At 32.3% G+C, this 15,796-nt stretch overlaps 1 protein-coding gene across 2 annotated transcripts in view; it reads left to right on the top strand.

The window, feature by feature from the left end:
* Window positions 1-2,536: 2,536 nt before the first annotated feature.
* Window positions 2,537-15,796, top strand: part of LOC139491197 (sacsin-like) — a 32,125-nt gene continuing 18,865 nt past the window's right edge. Inside the window, exons 1-6 of one of the 2 annotated variants that reach the window (XM_071278669.1) lie at window positions 2,537-2,604; window positions 9,195-9,366; window positions 9,858-9,986; window positions 11,564-11,711; window positions 13,226-13,430; window positions 14,420-15,291. In XM_071278669.1, the coding sequence (XP_071134770.1) occupies window positions 9,256-9,366; window positions 9,858-9,986; window positions 11,564-11,711; window positions 13,226-13,430; window positions 14,420-15,291 (1,465 nt within the window). In that variant the 5' untranslated portion in view covers window positions 2,537-2,604; window positions 9,195-9,255. Of the gene's footprint in view, window positions 2,605-2,883; window positions 3,020-9,194; window positions 9,367-9,857; window positions 9,987-11,563; window positions 11,712-13,225; window positions 13,431-14,419; window positions 15,292-15,796 lie in introns of those variants that run through there. The other variant, XM_071278670.1, reaches the window with a different exon arrangement.

Below are 15,796 nucleotides of genomic sequence, written 5' to 3'. Positions count from 1 at the left end.
AAATTATTTGCTACTTCCTGTAAAAAAAGGCACCTCCGATGGCAGAGGTCATCTTATATTTCACATGTTACAATCATTCAACAAATAATGGGTTTTGTATGTTCTTTTGTTTGAAAATATATACAGTGAAGGGGTTGTCATACAAGTAGCATATTATGAATATTTTTCGATGCGGAAAAGAGCGGGAAAATACATACCCAGAAAAAATAAAACATACAAAGATGGCGATGAAAAAAATCCATACCAAAATTAAAAGCTCAATCCATGGAAATTCATTTTACAGATTTAATAAGACGTTGTCGGTTAAATCAAGGGCATTTCCGGTGTCGTCAAATAATTGCTGATGATCATTTGTTGGTTCCAGTTTAAAAAAAAATCACGCCTAAATTAAACTACACATTAAAAGTTAAATTCTTCAGAGAACAACTGAAAGTCTTTCAACCCTCAAAAGACATAGCTAGACAAAAGAAATGATTACAAAATGCCCTTTTAACCTAAAAATTCCTAAAATAGGCCATCAGGACTTTTGGTGATAAAAAGATCAACATAACAGATATAAATAAATTGATACACTCGATACAAGTTACAGCTTAATTTTTTATGATTCCTAACTAAAGTGTTAATGTTTCCATATAATTTTGCTAAACACCATGGAGATAGGTCGGTCCTTAGGTTTACAATTGTTATTCCGGTTAAAAAAAGAACCTTACTTCACACTTATTAAAGCAATAGAAAGTTAATTAAGTAAACGGTAAACGAAAGTCATGCAATGAATGAATATACTTCAGGCTTATAGAAAGTGTCACGTCAAGGTCATATATATGTTATCAAATGTGAAAGACATATATGAAGTTGGAGCAAAGGTCAAATCAAACATTGACTCAATTTCAAGGTTAGAAAACAAGGTCCACAACAAAGGACGCTAGAGTTGTACAGTGTATGATTAATGAGATATATCACCATACAGGTAGTTTTGTACATTAATAAAAAGGAGAACACTCATATAATATATCTACGTATATATGTACGTGCCCTTTAACCAGAATAATTGTCTTACAACATGTCGAAACAAAATATTCATAGCAAAGGTTAAGATTTCAGATTACAGATTTACATTTAACCGGAACCTCAATCTCAAGGTTATGGATCTCAAATCAATAGATCCTTGATCTATACTAAATATGGTTTATGAGGTCGTCAACAGCTTAATGCAATCAATCTAGGGGACGATTTCTTGCCCTTCGATGTACTACACCGTGCGTCGTACACTGTTGACTTTATTTGAAGAATTAAAAAAAAATGAAAACTGTAAAGTCAGCTTCCAGAGGCATTGACAATACAACATGTGACCTAAACAATTCAAACTAAACAAACAACGACCTGATGCACGACAAAATAATAAGAAACGAAAACAAAATAGTATCCTGCAACTTGCAACTAACGACATACACTAAATGACTTTGGACAAGTACATATACAATTAGGTGCGTTTAAAAATGTATGTGGTAGCTTATAACAAGGTCCGGTACAGGGGTGTTACAGCACACAATAGGCATATATAGTTACCATGGTAACAATCAAATGAAAATGGCTTAGGTCTATAGATGGGTATCAACAAAAAAACTAAATGTACATTAAACAAAAAGACAAAAGACATAAACATAAAGTATCGATCAATGAGTACTCGCAGTAAATGAAACTGGTTAACCTAAACATAAATCATGTTCTCTCAGACAAAAAGATTCATCTGTTCGCAATAAACAGATGAAGACTAAAGACGTCATTTACATTTTGATAAAGACTTCACCTTGTACAATGCTAAAATATAAATGAATTATACATAATATAGACCGGTTGAAGGACCACAAGTTCAAGAGATTTAACTACTGTGTTCAATTGGTAATCTTTAAGGACAAGTTGAATGAAAGATAGATAAACAGTTTTAATGAATCGTCTATGCAATTATGGGCCTTAAAATCATAAGTAAAATATCATTTTCCGTTTGTAATATTTATTCTATGATTAAAGTCAGACTCAATCCGAGAACTTGTATCTCTGAAATAATTTAAATATTTTTTAAAGTTATCTGTGGTAATGAAATCAATGACTTGATTATAGGCCAGTTCATATAGGCCTTATTGAAATCTTTACGTCTACTTGAGCTTAATGAACTATTTTGTGGAAAAAACACAACAAAGGAGCAAACCCGTCCTAAAACGTAAAAATATATATCGGAACGAAAATTATCCCTTTACTCTAATTCGCCAAATTCAAACGAATATAGCACTTGTTATCAACACAATAACACTTGCAAACAGGTGAAGCTCCTGTCAGACAAGAAATATAAAGATTTCTAGATCCATAAATTTAGACATCCAACGTAGAAGCGTTTTTAATTTTTATTAACTGGGAGCTTTTACAATTTTTTTAACAAAATAGATACTGAAGAATGTATTATCTCTTAGTCATAATCCTTGACATTTATAGATTATCATGAACCAGGGTTTCCAGAAAATGTAAAATCACTTTCACTTTCGGTTTTGATAGGGGGGATAATTCATTATACACTTTAGATTGCAGACAACTGACAGTTAAGTAAAAGAGGTAAGATGTGTAATCATATTTAAATCATGTGTACATGGTGAGTATAGTATAACGATCTAATCATTTGATTTGAGTATTTAAATGATAGATGCACAGACTACGACTATCGACATGTAGGTATCAATGGCATTGTAATCCAAATACATACATGACAATTTTTTAAAACTCAACATTGACTTGTGTAGTAATCATTCTCATAGGTTTGTAACATTGTATTGTTATGGTATATTAAAGTGGTCAATCAAAGTATTATATAATACATACACATAACTTATATATGTTAACGTGTGTTATCGAAGAACCACAACATGTAAAATGTTGATTGTTACACATGCATACAATTCGATAGAAAATTGTTTAAATGCAACGATCAATGCACTCACAAAACAATTGTTTAACTTCAAAGCTATTTCAAGTAAGTTGTATTTTACTTGCATGCTATACTTAATTGTCTAATTAGATGACCCAATCGATACAGAACTGTGTAGGTCATGTTCATGTAGGATGACTTTATCTGCTATTTAAGGAAATACAGTCAGCACACACATTACTGACTTTTTAGCTCACCTGGCCTAAAAGGCCAAGTGAGCTTTTCTCATCACTTGGCGTCCGGCGTCCGGCGTCCGTCATCCGTCGTCCGTCGTTCGTCGTTAACTTTTTCAAAAATCTTCTCCTCTGAAACTACTTGGCCAAATTAAACCAAACTTGGCCACAATCATTATTGGGGTATCTAGTTTAAAAAATGTGTCCGGTGACCCGGCCAACCATCCAAAATGGCCGCCATGGCTTAAAATAGAACATAGGGGTAAAATGCAGTTTTTGGCTTATAACTCAAAAACCAAAGCATTTAGAGCAAATCTGACATGGGGTAGAATTGTTAAACAGGTGAAGATCTATCTGCCCTGAAATTTTCAGATGAATCGGATAACCCGTTGTTGGGTTGCTGCCCCTGAATTAGTAATTTTAAGGAAATTTTGCTGTTTTTGGTTATTATCTTGAATATTATTATAGATAGAGATAAACAGTAAACAGCAATAATGTTCAGCAAAGTAAGATTTACAAATAAGTCAACATGACTGAAATGGTAAGTTGACACCTTTAGGAGTTATTGCCCTTTATAGTCAATTTTTAACCATTTTTCGTAAATCTTAGTAATATTTTACAAAAATCTTCTCCTCTGAAACTACTGGGCTAAATTATTCCAAACTTGGCCACAATCAACTTTTGGGTTAGTAGTTTGAAAAATGTGTCCGGTGACCCGGCCATCAAACCAAGATGGCCGCCATGGCTAAAAATAGAACATGGGGTAAAATGCAGTTTTTGGCTTATAACTCAAAACCCAAAGCATTTAGAGCAAATCTGACATGGGGTAAAATTGTTTATCAGGTCAACATTTATCTGACCGAAATGGCCAATTGACCCCCTTAGGAGTTATTGTTCTTTATAGTCAATTTTGAACAATTTTCATAAAATTTTTAAATTTTTACTAACATTTTCCACTGAAACTAATGGGCCAAGTTCATTATAGATAGAGATAATTTTAAGCAGCAAGAATGTTCAGTAAAGTAAGATGTACGAACACATCACCATCACCAAAACACAATTTTGTCATGAATCCATCTGCTTCCTTTAATATTCACATAGACCAAAGTGAGCGACACAGGCTCTTTAGAGCCTCTAGTTTATGTCTAAGTATCTGCATGACATTGCATTATATTATAGCAGAAAAATATAGTTCTCCTCGTGGTTTGAGCATATATTTAGAAATAGTATAGTTATCCACACTTTTTTTTTTAACTTTTAAAGTAAATAGATGCCATAAATTAATGCAACGGTAGAATACTCGTTCTTTCTACTAGCACATCATATGTGTACGTGATGCTTACATTTGGAACAGGAGGATTACCCTATTATTTAATTTACAAATAAATATGCGTGTGTATATACTCACAAGTTTGCATTCATACAGTCATATCGTTTTTAGACGTTCTTTTAGCACACGGAACTGATATCTCTTTATCGTGATAACGGCAAAATCAAGATATGTTTTGCCTACCGGGCCCATAAGGCCTATCTGACCTTTTGTCATGACTTGACGTCTGTCGTCCTCGATCTTGTCGTCTTCGGTCTTCGTCTGTCGTCCGTTTATCTAAAATACAAACAAATTCTCTGATGAAAGAACTGGGTTTTTTGTTTAACTTAAAGTGAACATTTTGTCAGATAGATTTTAGTTTTGTTTCTTTCCTCATTGATCCGGCGCATAGTATTCTCAGATAAGTGCATGCCATTCTTATGTAATGTATATATATCATCATCCATAGGTGATGATATCAACACAACCGACACAGTCTCGAGTATCCATAAAGACGATAAGCTGATTAAACAAATACATCTTACGTAACATGTCATGTCGTTATAGTTTTTCTTATACTTCCTTCGATAAATATTTTGTATAAAGTTGACTTTGTTAGTGAAAAGAAATCATCAACAACTGCGGATTTTATACTGCAAACTAACATTATAGGTAGCTAATGTTGGCATATCATTTACAATAAATTGAAAATATCAAGAGAATATCCAATCAAATAGATGTGACTTGTTTAATTCTCTTCAATGTAAAAACAAATTATTTGTTTTGACCTGTTGACAAAAATTTAAGCATTTTAAAATTTAACCACACAATTCATTTAATATATACATGTAGGTCTGCAACTTGGTACCTTGTCAAGTAAGGAGTGTTTGCGATTCATTTAATGATATCATCTCCCTGTAAAAACAGAAATTATACAGACTTATCACTGATAAGCTGTGATTTTTTTTTTGTCTTCATCTTCTGATACACAAAGTCATTTTGATATAGTTTTGATTTTTTTTAATATATTTCAGATTTTCTGAAAAAAACAACTGCGTTATTTTCTCAGATTTTCCTACATGTTTTATAAGTCTCGTCTGCATTTGAGCAACCCTCATAGGAACATTCATGATTTCACATAATATAAAGAACCAAATAGGTTCCCAACTCCAAAAGGTGCCATATTGCTTACATTACCAATGTAAACATAGGTTTAACATCAGATTTGGAACTAGGTATCCCAGCTAACGTTTCATATAAATGCAAAAAAATAATTTTTCACCCGAATGTGAACCAAATTACTAAATGGTAATCGATCAATGTTTACTAGGTAAATTGTTTAGTAACCAGGTGACGATACATATACTACATGTTTATTTTTGTAATAATACATACATAAAAGGTTTAAAACTTGACAGAAGATCATGTATTTACATTGTAGATAAGCATTCTACACAATTGGTTTTGTTTTGTTTTGTTAAAAAATCCGTTAACATTTTTAATATGAAACCAATGTCTTTGTCATATTGTTCAGGACTATATTTTTAAGGCATGTACATGTAAAGGTTAATATTTTTTTATGTTTGCCCTCACTAATATTCACTTGTTTTCACCTAAATTCCCATCAAGAATATGAATATCAAGTAATCAAATGTTTAGATTGTTCTGTAAAAAGGTTGCTGACAAATAGATGTATTAACGGGTAATATTTGACGACATGTTTTAGTTTTATTTCGCATTCATTTCGACTATTATTGCTAAACCATACTGACTGTTTGTTCATATAAGTAACAGATCACCACCAATACCTACCTCATTTTAAGTTAATGCGATTTCCCAGGTTTTTTGTAATCCAAAATGGATATATGATACACTCCTATTTTCATAATTATATGTAATTCAACAAATACATCACTAATCTATCAGGTTTTGGTTAGATTTGTTTGTGATTACTGCTTTATTAAGGACAAAGAATCAAGTGACATCTGCTCTCAGTTCTAAAAACCGTTTGATAACAGAATATAACATGAGGATTTTCATGCATATATCTTATTCAAGCATTGGTTGTTTTATAAATACTCCAATGCGAACAGAAAACACGTTCACATGTACTTCCTCAACTTTGTTATTAAGTGTTTCCATCTTTGATTTTGTTCACATTATGTTTTTTTCCATTGTTTTCCCTTTATTTATTTTTCTGAAATTTATGGTTTTAAATTGCAACATATCGATCAGAAATGTGTAATACAATGCACTTTTGAAACTGAATCCTTCAAAAAACGCTTCAATAGGGGCAACTAACATGTATATACACAATGCACTTAGTGGTTTTTCCCAAATCAAAGTCAGCGAACGATACTTAATATAGTTTTTGAAAAAAAATATAAAGAATATTTTTCTTAAATTTATCTGATTAGTCAATGTTGAGGTGCATCATACTGTCTGTATTAATATGCCAAATAAGTTTGTTTTGTTTATTTTGATTTTGTGTGTTTGGTTTCTTATTTTTATGAGTACAGCAAATTTTCTACATCGACTACAATATTTGTTCTAATATGTATGTAGCATTGTATTGTTACGGTACACTATCGGTCGTCGTTCGAAATAGTACACAATGCAACATATGCACACGCCACATATATGTTAAGTGTAATAGCCATGTAAAATGTTTACTTATAAATGTTATACACATGCAAACAAAATCGATACAGCGTTCAGTAGGAAAACTGTATGTATTACTTGTGTTACACATAACAAACAAAAAATTATCTGTGTTAATTTTTATGTATTTGCGATAAAAGCAGGCGAAAATGTCATCCTCGTGACGTGTGCAAATTTAAAATATTATTGCTATCTAGATGATCATGTGGTAATAAATAAACTTTCAAATTAAATAGATGTCGAAATACTTGCATCGAGATTTGTGATAAGTCACTATATATACAAATACTTCCTCGGAGATGTGTACTAGCACACCATATATAGATGCATTTGCATTAATGCGGTACAGGAGGAAAACTGTATTTGATTTATAAATATGCGTGAGTATATGAATAGTTTTTCAAAAACAGGTAGCATGTCCTTAGCGCACGAACTTAATGTCTCCAACATCTAGATAACTACAAATAATAAACACTATCAAATTTAGTATCATATTTACAATTTTATCTTGAGTTGAAACCCCTTTGCAAAATGGATGTTTGAATTGCCCTTGGTATGTACCCATAGGTAGTTTAGTGGATAGTTTACATGCATGAAATATCTCTAACTGGACATTAAGTAGCAAATAATCAATGAAATAGATCAAATTTCTTTAATTTCCCTTCACAAGGTTTCATGGTTCACTCTATTTTTGGATACAAAGTAATTTCTTGGAAGATAAATGATTACAATTTTAGATGCCATTGTACGTACTCTAATGAAGGTATAAAGAATCATATGTGTAACTCTTTATTTAAATGAAAGAAACTTTTAATCATAAAAAAAAATTTGATCAAAAGATTAAATAGTAGTATGATTAAAATTAATTTGAAAAGTTATTACAAACTATTTAGTTTAATTTGGAACACAACATTTTTTTGAAATAGCCAACAGCAATTTTTATATCAATATCTTAATTACGATACAATGAAATCTTACCCTTGTGGTCATTCACCGTAGTTATTTAGTACACGGAAAAAGGATTAACTAGTAAAATTGGAAGGCAAATTCAAGCAATTTGATTGAACGAGAAGTTGTAAGTATCTGATAAGGTCAATCCGACCATTTGTCATGACTTTCCGTCGTTGTCGATCTCGTTATGTCGTGCAACGAAACATGTCCACTAGTCGTATCACTATGTAATCAATTTTTTCTTCACACTTTGCTAATTGCTTTTCAATAAATTGCAAGTTTTATTGTTTTGTGCTAGTACCTATTGTTGTTTGAATCAATGTGTAATCATATAGGTTTCAATGTACTTTATTTTCTTATTGAACATGTTAAACCGATCCATGGTATTATTACATGCAATTTTTGTTATCATATATATTATATCTAAAGGTGAAAATATCAACGTCAAGCCCGTATGGTAATAACGAAGGTGAGCTGATAGTAAAAAAGAATTAAATGAAAAATGTCAAGTCGTTAGATTTTTGTCCTATACTTCTGCTTCAAAACAATATCATGTATCAAGTAGATTTTGCTCAATCTAAAAGAATCAACAGTATTTGAAGATTTTATTCTGCAAACTTACAATCAGGATTCTACATCCGCAAAATTGTATAGATGAAACACTCTCAATTTAGCCCTCCCCCTAAGGGTGACTGGGGAATGGAATTATGGTCACTTGGAAATTTTGGTCCTCAATGCTATGATGAGTGTATTTTTCTTTCTTCTTCCGACGGTCTCCATGCGGTTACTTTTAACCAATCATACTCATAGAAATGTATGTAAATACCAAGTTAATTCAGAATCTGATTATAAACTCATTCCATATCTCTTGAAAAGTATATTTGTACAGAGTAACCTATAACATAACAAGTATATGTCGGCAAAATAAGTGAAGCGCTGTACTTCCGACCCAGTGATACATTGTATATATATTTTGATCCTCCAACACGACAGAAGGTGCCACTAAGTCCGGCCATCCAGGCCTAAGTTTTGATTACAGAAGTTTAATCAAGTTAAAAATCTCATAAACCAATTTTGAAGAAATAATCGTTTTCTTATTCATGATTTTTTTTCTTTTCAATTAAAGATTATTTCAACATGATTAGACAACAAAAGACACCATAGTCTATTAGGAACAAACAAGAAAGATGGAGGAAGAAGAAATCGAGCCTGAATGCACTGGGATGAAACGAACGACGCTCATTGAGGAGCTAACAAAAATTTTGCGTGATTACCCAGATGATGGACAAATTCTAAAAGTATGTATTTCATTTTTGAAAAGGAACTTTCCCTGTTTGAAAAGTTTTACACTAAGTCATATTTGGGGCCCTTTATAGCTTTTATTCGGTGTGATCCAATGTTAAGTGTTGAATGCCGTACTTTGACCTATACATGCTATAATGGGTTACTTTTAGAAATTTTGACTTGGATGGAGAGTTGTCTCATTGGCACTCTTATCACATCTTCTTATATCTATTTTAGTGGACATGCATTATTAGAAACAAACAATGTACCATTAAAAATTTCTAAAGACCATTTATAACCACTCAATAAAAGTATCACTAAGAAATGGTGTGATTTGAAAATTTACAGGAAGGAGGGAGAGAATGAAGGGTAATGTAGTCTTTAGATAATGTTGGTAAAATTCGACAAGGTAAACTAAGTATTCCCCTTTCCCATTAGACTGCTTGATGCTGGAAGTTAATGAAATTCATTTTTCATGATCGTTTTATTTATACTATTTACACAGGAGATGATTCAAAATGCAGAGGATGCAGGTGCTGTTAGAATTGCAATAGTTTACGATGAACGGCAGTTACCGTCAAACCCATACGCCCAACGTTATACATACTCATCACCTTATTCCAAATACTTTCAGGTTGGTATTTAAGAAAATTCTGTTAAAAACATAAAACAAACTAAGAGATTTTTGTCATCCATTACAGTTCTGTTTCCTCTATAAGAAAATATTGATTTTTTCCAATATAACCCATAAACAATAGCTGTAATTTCGTTTATCTCAATGTATTTTATCGACAAATAAACGTTTCCCCGCAGTTTTTAACTTGAATTTTGAAAATTTATTGACCAGAGGTCTTTATATTGAACAGTAAGAGTAAGAATTATCATCGACCAGTAACATGATTAAGACACACTAACTACTTAATACCTTAACACTTTTCTTTGGAAATATCCAATATAGTATTGTTTAAAAAGTTATGATCTAAAAACGCAGGTTGAAGTTAATTCTTTGAATTATAATGTTCAAAAATACCCATGAATCAACGATTTTATTAAATAATACATTTCCACATTTTTATATTTAAAGGAATTGTCCCGTTCCATCATTTACCAGCCAAGAGGTCAGCACTGTTGTGTTGACATGAATTATCATTGATATGGTGGCATGACACGGGTTATGTTCTTCTCATATATGTTATGATGGTATGATACTAAACCCCTAACGGGAAGGATCGTGCCTGATGTTCATATGATGAAATCATAATCTTTCAATCAGTTTAATTGAAGTCTAGAGCTGGCATGTCAGTTAACTGCTAGTAGTCTGTTGTTATTTATGTATTATTGTCATTTTGTTTTATTTTCTTTGGTTACATCTTCTGACATCAGACTCGGACTTCTCTTGAACTGAATTTTAATGTGCGTATTGTTATGCGTTTACTTTTCTACATTGGTTAGAGGTATAGGGGGAGGGTTGAGATCTCACAAACATGTTTAACCCCGCCGCATTTCTGCGCCTGTCCCAAGTCAAGAGCCTCTGACCTTTGTTAGTCTTGTATTATTTTGATTTTAGTTTCTTGTGTACAATTTGGAAATTAGTATGGCGTTCATTATCACTGAACTTGTATATATTTGTTTAGGGGCCAGCTGAAGGACGCCTCCGGGTACGGGAATTTCTCGCTACATTGAAGTCCTGTTGGTGACCCTCTGCTGTTGTTGTTTAATTGATCGGGTTGTTGTCTCTTTGACACATTCCCCATTTCCATTCTCAATTTTATTATATTTATAAATAAACTGTTTACAAAATTTTGATTTTTTTAAATACTAAGGTTTTTCTACCTCAGGCATAGATTACCTTAGCTGTGTTTGGCAAAACTTTTAGGAATTTTGGTCCGCAATGCTCTTCAACTTCGTACTTTATTTGGCCTTTTTAATTACTTTTTTGGATTCAAGCGTCACTGATGAATCTTTTGTAGACGAAACGCGCGTCTGGCGTATATACAAAATTTAGTCCTGGTATCTATGATGAGTTTATTTATAGCAATCTCCCATGCAGAGTTATCGGTTCTTTCGTTTTCTCTCTTAATAAAGAGAGAGAAAGAAAGGACCGATAACTCTTCATGGGAGATTGCATTTATAGTGGAAAACTAGATTTCGCTAGTTTGGATATTTTTGAAGTCAGAATAAAGTTGTAATTTGCTAATTATTTCTTCAAAGGGTCCAGCATTAATTGTTTATAATAATGAAGAATTTTCTGAGGATGACTGGGAAGGAATTCTTCGAATCGGTACAAGCATTAAAGAACTTGATCCATCAACAGTTGGTAGATTTGGATTGGGATTTAAGTCCGTTTTTCATATCACTGGTAAGTACAACAATTTTGAAGAATTGATTTTATTTCATTAAGAGAATAAACATATCTGTGGAGCCGACCTGTCATGATAGTATACCATTGGTTGAAATATGTCGAACTGCCTGATACTACACCATTGTTTGAATTATGTAGAATAGCCGAAACAATAAAATTAATTATTGATTCATACGATATATATGCATTTGTAGCCTAAGAAAAAAGGAGTATTGCCAAAATTGGCCAAGAAACGAAACAAAGAATTATTGGAGTATTTCTTTAATTAAAGGAATGGCTGCATATATCTACGAATGTTGTTTAATAACTGGACTTGATTCTAACAAACGTTAGACATCATTAAAAAGCTTAAATATTTTAAAAGAACGGCAAAAGATACCAGATGGACATTGAAACTCGTAAGTCAAATCTAATTAACAATGCCATGGATAAGCCCAACTTGTCAACATACTGTATGTTTTGATGTGACTGTATTTACAGGGAATAAATGAAACACACCTGTGCTTTTATTTTCCTCAAATTGTTTATCTATGTTAGGCATACTGCAAATTTGTGTCTACTGAAGAATATATAGATATACCAGGAGCTAGAAAGTGAATGTAATACCAAAATAAAACGTCGACATGCTATACTTGATATTTTTTCTTGTTTCAAGAGACTACAGTAATATTTATTAACTGGTTGTAGCTGATAGGTTAACAATGAAAAGAAGTTTCTACCAATTCATGTTAGGATTCACATCATTGGCTGTTTGTAGATAATGGCCGATTCCAAAATTATTGTTAATAGTACGGCATGCCATTCTAAACCAATGTTAGATTTTTTTCTGGCGAAAACAAAATGGGGGGAGGGGGGGGGGGTGTGATCTGGAATGGTTTTCGAATATATGTGTTTCGTTGGCGTTAGTGGCGGTTGTGACGTCATATGACTATATTTGATTATGATCCTTATAGTTAACTCTTTTTCCTCGTTTGTGATATCATTTTTATCATATATTTCAAATCTGCTATAAATCTGTGACCGACCGTATGTTGAAAAAAATAATATGACAGACGATTATGGTGTTGAAAGATGAATTCAATTACAAAAAACCACAATTTAAGATTATCAAAAGAATTCAGAAGATATGTATCTGACCTTTTTACATCTTGGTATTAGGAACACATGTCTTTATTCAAATTGAATGGTGATCAACAAGTTGTGTCTTTTAGTTGAAATAAGGTTTATGCTGATATCATAACAAAAGATTAAATAAAAGAGTAAATGAACAATCCATTTAAAGTGTAACATGAATCGTCAAGTATGCTGTGCACTTAAAAAATTCATATCAACAAGTTGATATTTAGAAAAGGAAGACGTACAGACACTGCGAAAGAGCAACAAAAACATATCTAAGAAGTATTCAATTCACTACAATTAGACACTGATAGATGCAAATACGTCTTCATTCAACATTATTTTAGGTATGGCAGAGTCTTGAGGTAAATAGAGTTTGCATTTTGTTTTTGTAGATTACCCCATGATTATAAGTGGACACCAAATGATGATTTTGAATCCATACCTAGATGAGGATAAGTGTTGCATACCACTTCGACTGTCTAAGCTACGGTTGTATCGTGGATTTTGCTTGCAAGAATGCTTCGAAGCTTTAGGCCCTGCATTCAATTTTGTAGAGAATGTGACAAAGAATGGATATTTCAAAGGAACTATGTTTAGGTAACATCTTTCATTTCTGTCTTAAACGTATATCTAACAAATTATCTAAAATATGGTGACCATTTTTTATGACCCACTTACGACAGTTGAGGGGCATTATGTTTTCTGGTCTGTGCGTCCGTTTGTCCGTCGTACCGTCCGTTTGTCTGTGCGTCCATTCGTCCCACTTCAGGTGAAAGTTTTGGTCAAGGTAGTCTTTGATGAAGTTAAAGTCCAATCAACTTGACACTTAGAACACATGTTCCCTATGATATGATCTTTTTAATTTAAATGCCAAATTAAGGTTTTGACTACAATTTCACGGTCCACTGAATATTGCAAATGATAATGCGAATGAGGCATCCGTGTACTATGGACACATTCGTGTTTTTAAATCTATCGGTGATAAAAATATTTCCACAAATAAAAACTACCAGTCTTGTACTCGTGTAAAATTTTATTAACTCCCTCCCTTTCAAAAGGTAAAATCACAAAAATACTGAACTTAGAGGAAGATCAATTGGGAAAGTCCATAATCACATGGCAAAATCAAACAAAACTCATCAAAAACGAATGGACAAGAACTGTCATATTCAAGTTGTTGTTTAATCGATATCTAAGTGTGAATTAAAAAAACCTATTCGTATTCATAATAAAAAGTTGCGCTCGAAAAAACGGTTTCCAACCTGAAGAGCATTGGCACACAAAGTTAGAAAACAAGTGTGCCAAATGTTACTAGGGTCACCGTTTATGCCTACTCAAAATGATTCAATGTATTTTTGTTTTTGAAAAATTGCACTTGTTTTTTTTTTTATTTAACTACAAAATCCGTTTTTAAAACCAATAAAATCAATGTTATCGCCTAAATAATACCTATTTAACAAACACACATTTAACAGTTGATTAAGCATTTCTATTTGCCAATCATCGAAACATCGTGTTTGTGTGCTTTGTTTTGTTTATTTTACGTAAGTCTTCTAGTCTTTTGATTATTTGTTAATTAATTTTAGATTCCCATTGCGCCAGACATCAACTGAGCTTTCAGATTCTGTTTACAATCAGGAAAAGATCAATCATCTTTTATGGATGTTCAAAGAAGAGGCTTCCCTAACACTGATATTTCTTAATTCTATTGAAGAAATATGCCTATATGAACGTTTAGGCTCTCTATTTGAGCAAAATCCTGACTATATGGTAACCATTGGTGGGTGTTATAATGATGAGGCCAGAAAAGACAGGAGAGTAAATAAACCCAAATACATTCCTAACAATTCTCTCACTAAAATGTACTTATTGAAATTAGAAACATCTGGTAAAAGACAACCGATTAAACAAACAGTATGGCTAGTTCTTAATCGTCTCGTAGGGATATCAGAGGGATCCAAAACCCTATTACGAATATCTAAAAAGCTAGCATACTTACCTTGTATAGGAATTGCAGTACCTATGTCACCGACCACGTACACTGGACATATTTTTTGTTTCATGCCATTGCCAGTACCAAACATTAGTATGACAAACCTACCTGTGCATGTTAACGGGACATTTGCACTCAGTCAGAACCGCCAAAATTTAAAATGGGGCGACAAATTTACTGTTAGTTTCAAGGAAGATTCAGTACAGTGGAATGAATTGCTGATATTTGAGGTTCTTCCAAACGTGTATACTGACGTAATTTTGACAATAATTAAAAGATGGAAAGATAACAAGCTGATATTTCGATGTATTCCTGATCCAGAGAAAGTAGACTATAGATTCAAGGAATGTGTTAGCAAGCTGTTTAGAAATATAAGTGATGTACCATTCTTATATACTGAAATCAGTGGAGGCAAATGGATTCGTTGGCAAGATGCAGTTTTTCCAATTTTCCCAGAAAATACAGGTAAACATGTAAAGTAATGAAAGATTTATCCGAAATGCATGAAAACCATTAATATGGACACTTTATTGCATACAGGATGATTTATTTATTATTATTATGCTCTTCGTACTTACCTTGATCTTTGTAGCTTTTGATGAATCTTTTGTAGACAAAACACTCGTCTGGCGTACAGCATTTTAATATTGGTATGAATGATAAGTTTATTAAAAATCAGCTTGAAGAAATGAAAGAAAAATAAATAATAATAAATTGTCTTATCTTACCAAATATGTTAGTTTTTACTGTATCTTTATGATACAAAATAGAAATGAACCTATTACGGATTACTGTTTCAGTTTTAAAATTATCACATATTGAAAGTGTCAGCAATTTGTTGCAAGAAATGTATTTAAATGCACTTGGAATTCAAAAGTTTGTTCAATAATTAAAAAAAAATTTTATCTGAACTTTCTATCGAGTTCTAAATCCCGAGTATTGCATTAATGCTTACAATACTTTTATAAGG

The sequence above is a fragment of the Mytilus edulis genome, chromosome 10 (genome assembly GCF_963676685.1).
Source record: "Mytilus edulis chromosome 10, xbMytEdul2.2, whole genome shotgun sequence".
NCBI lineage: Eukaryota > Metazoa > Mollusca > Bivalvia > Mytilida > Mytilidae > Mytilus > Mytilus edulis.
The sequence above is the reverse complement of the archived record's forward strand: the minus strand, read 5'-3'. Positions and strand labels throughout refer to the sequence as shown.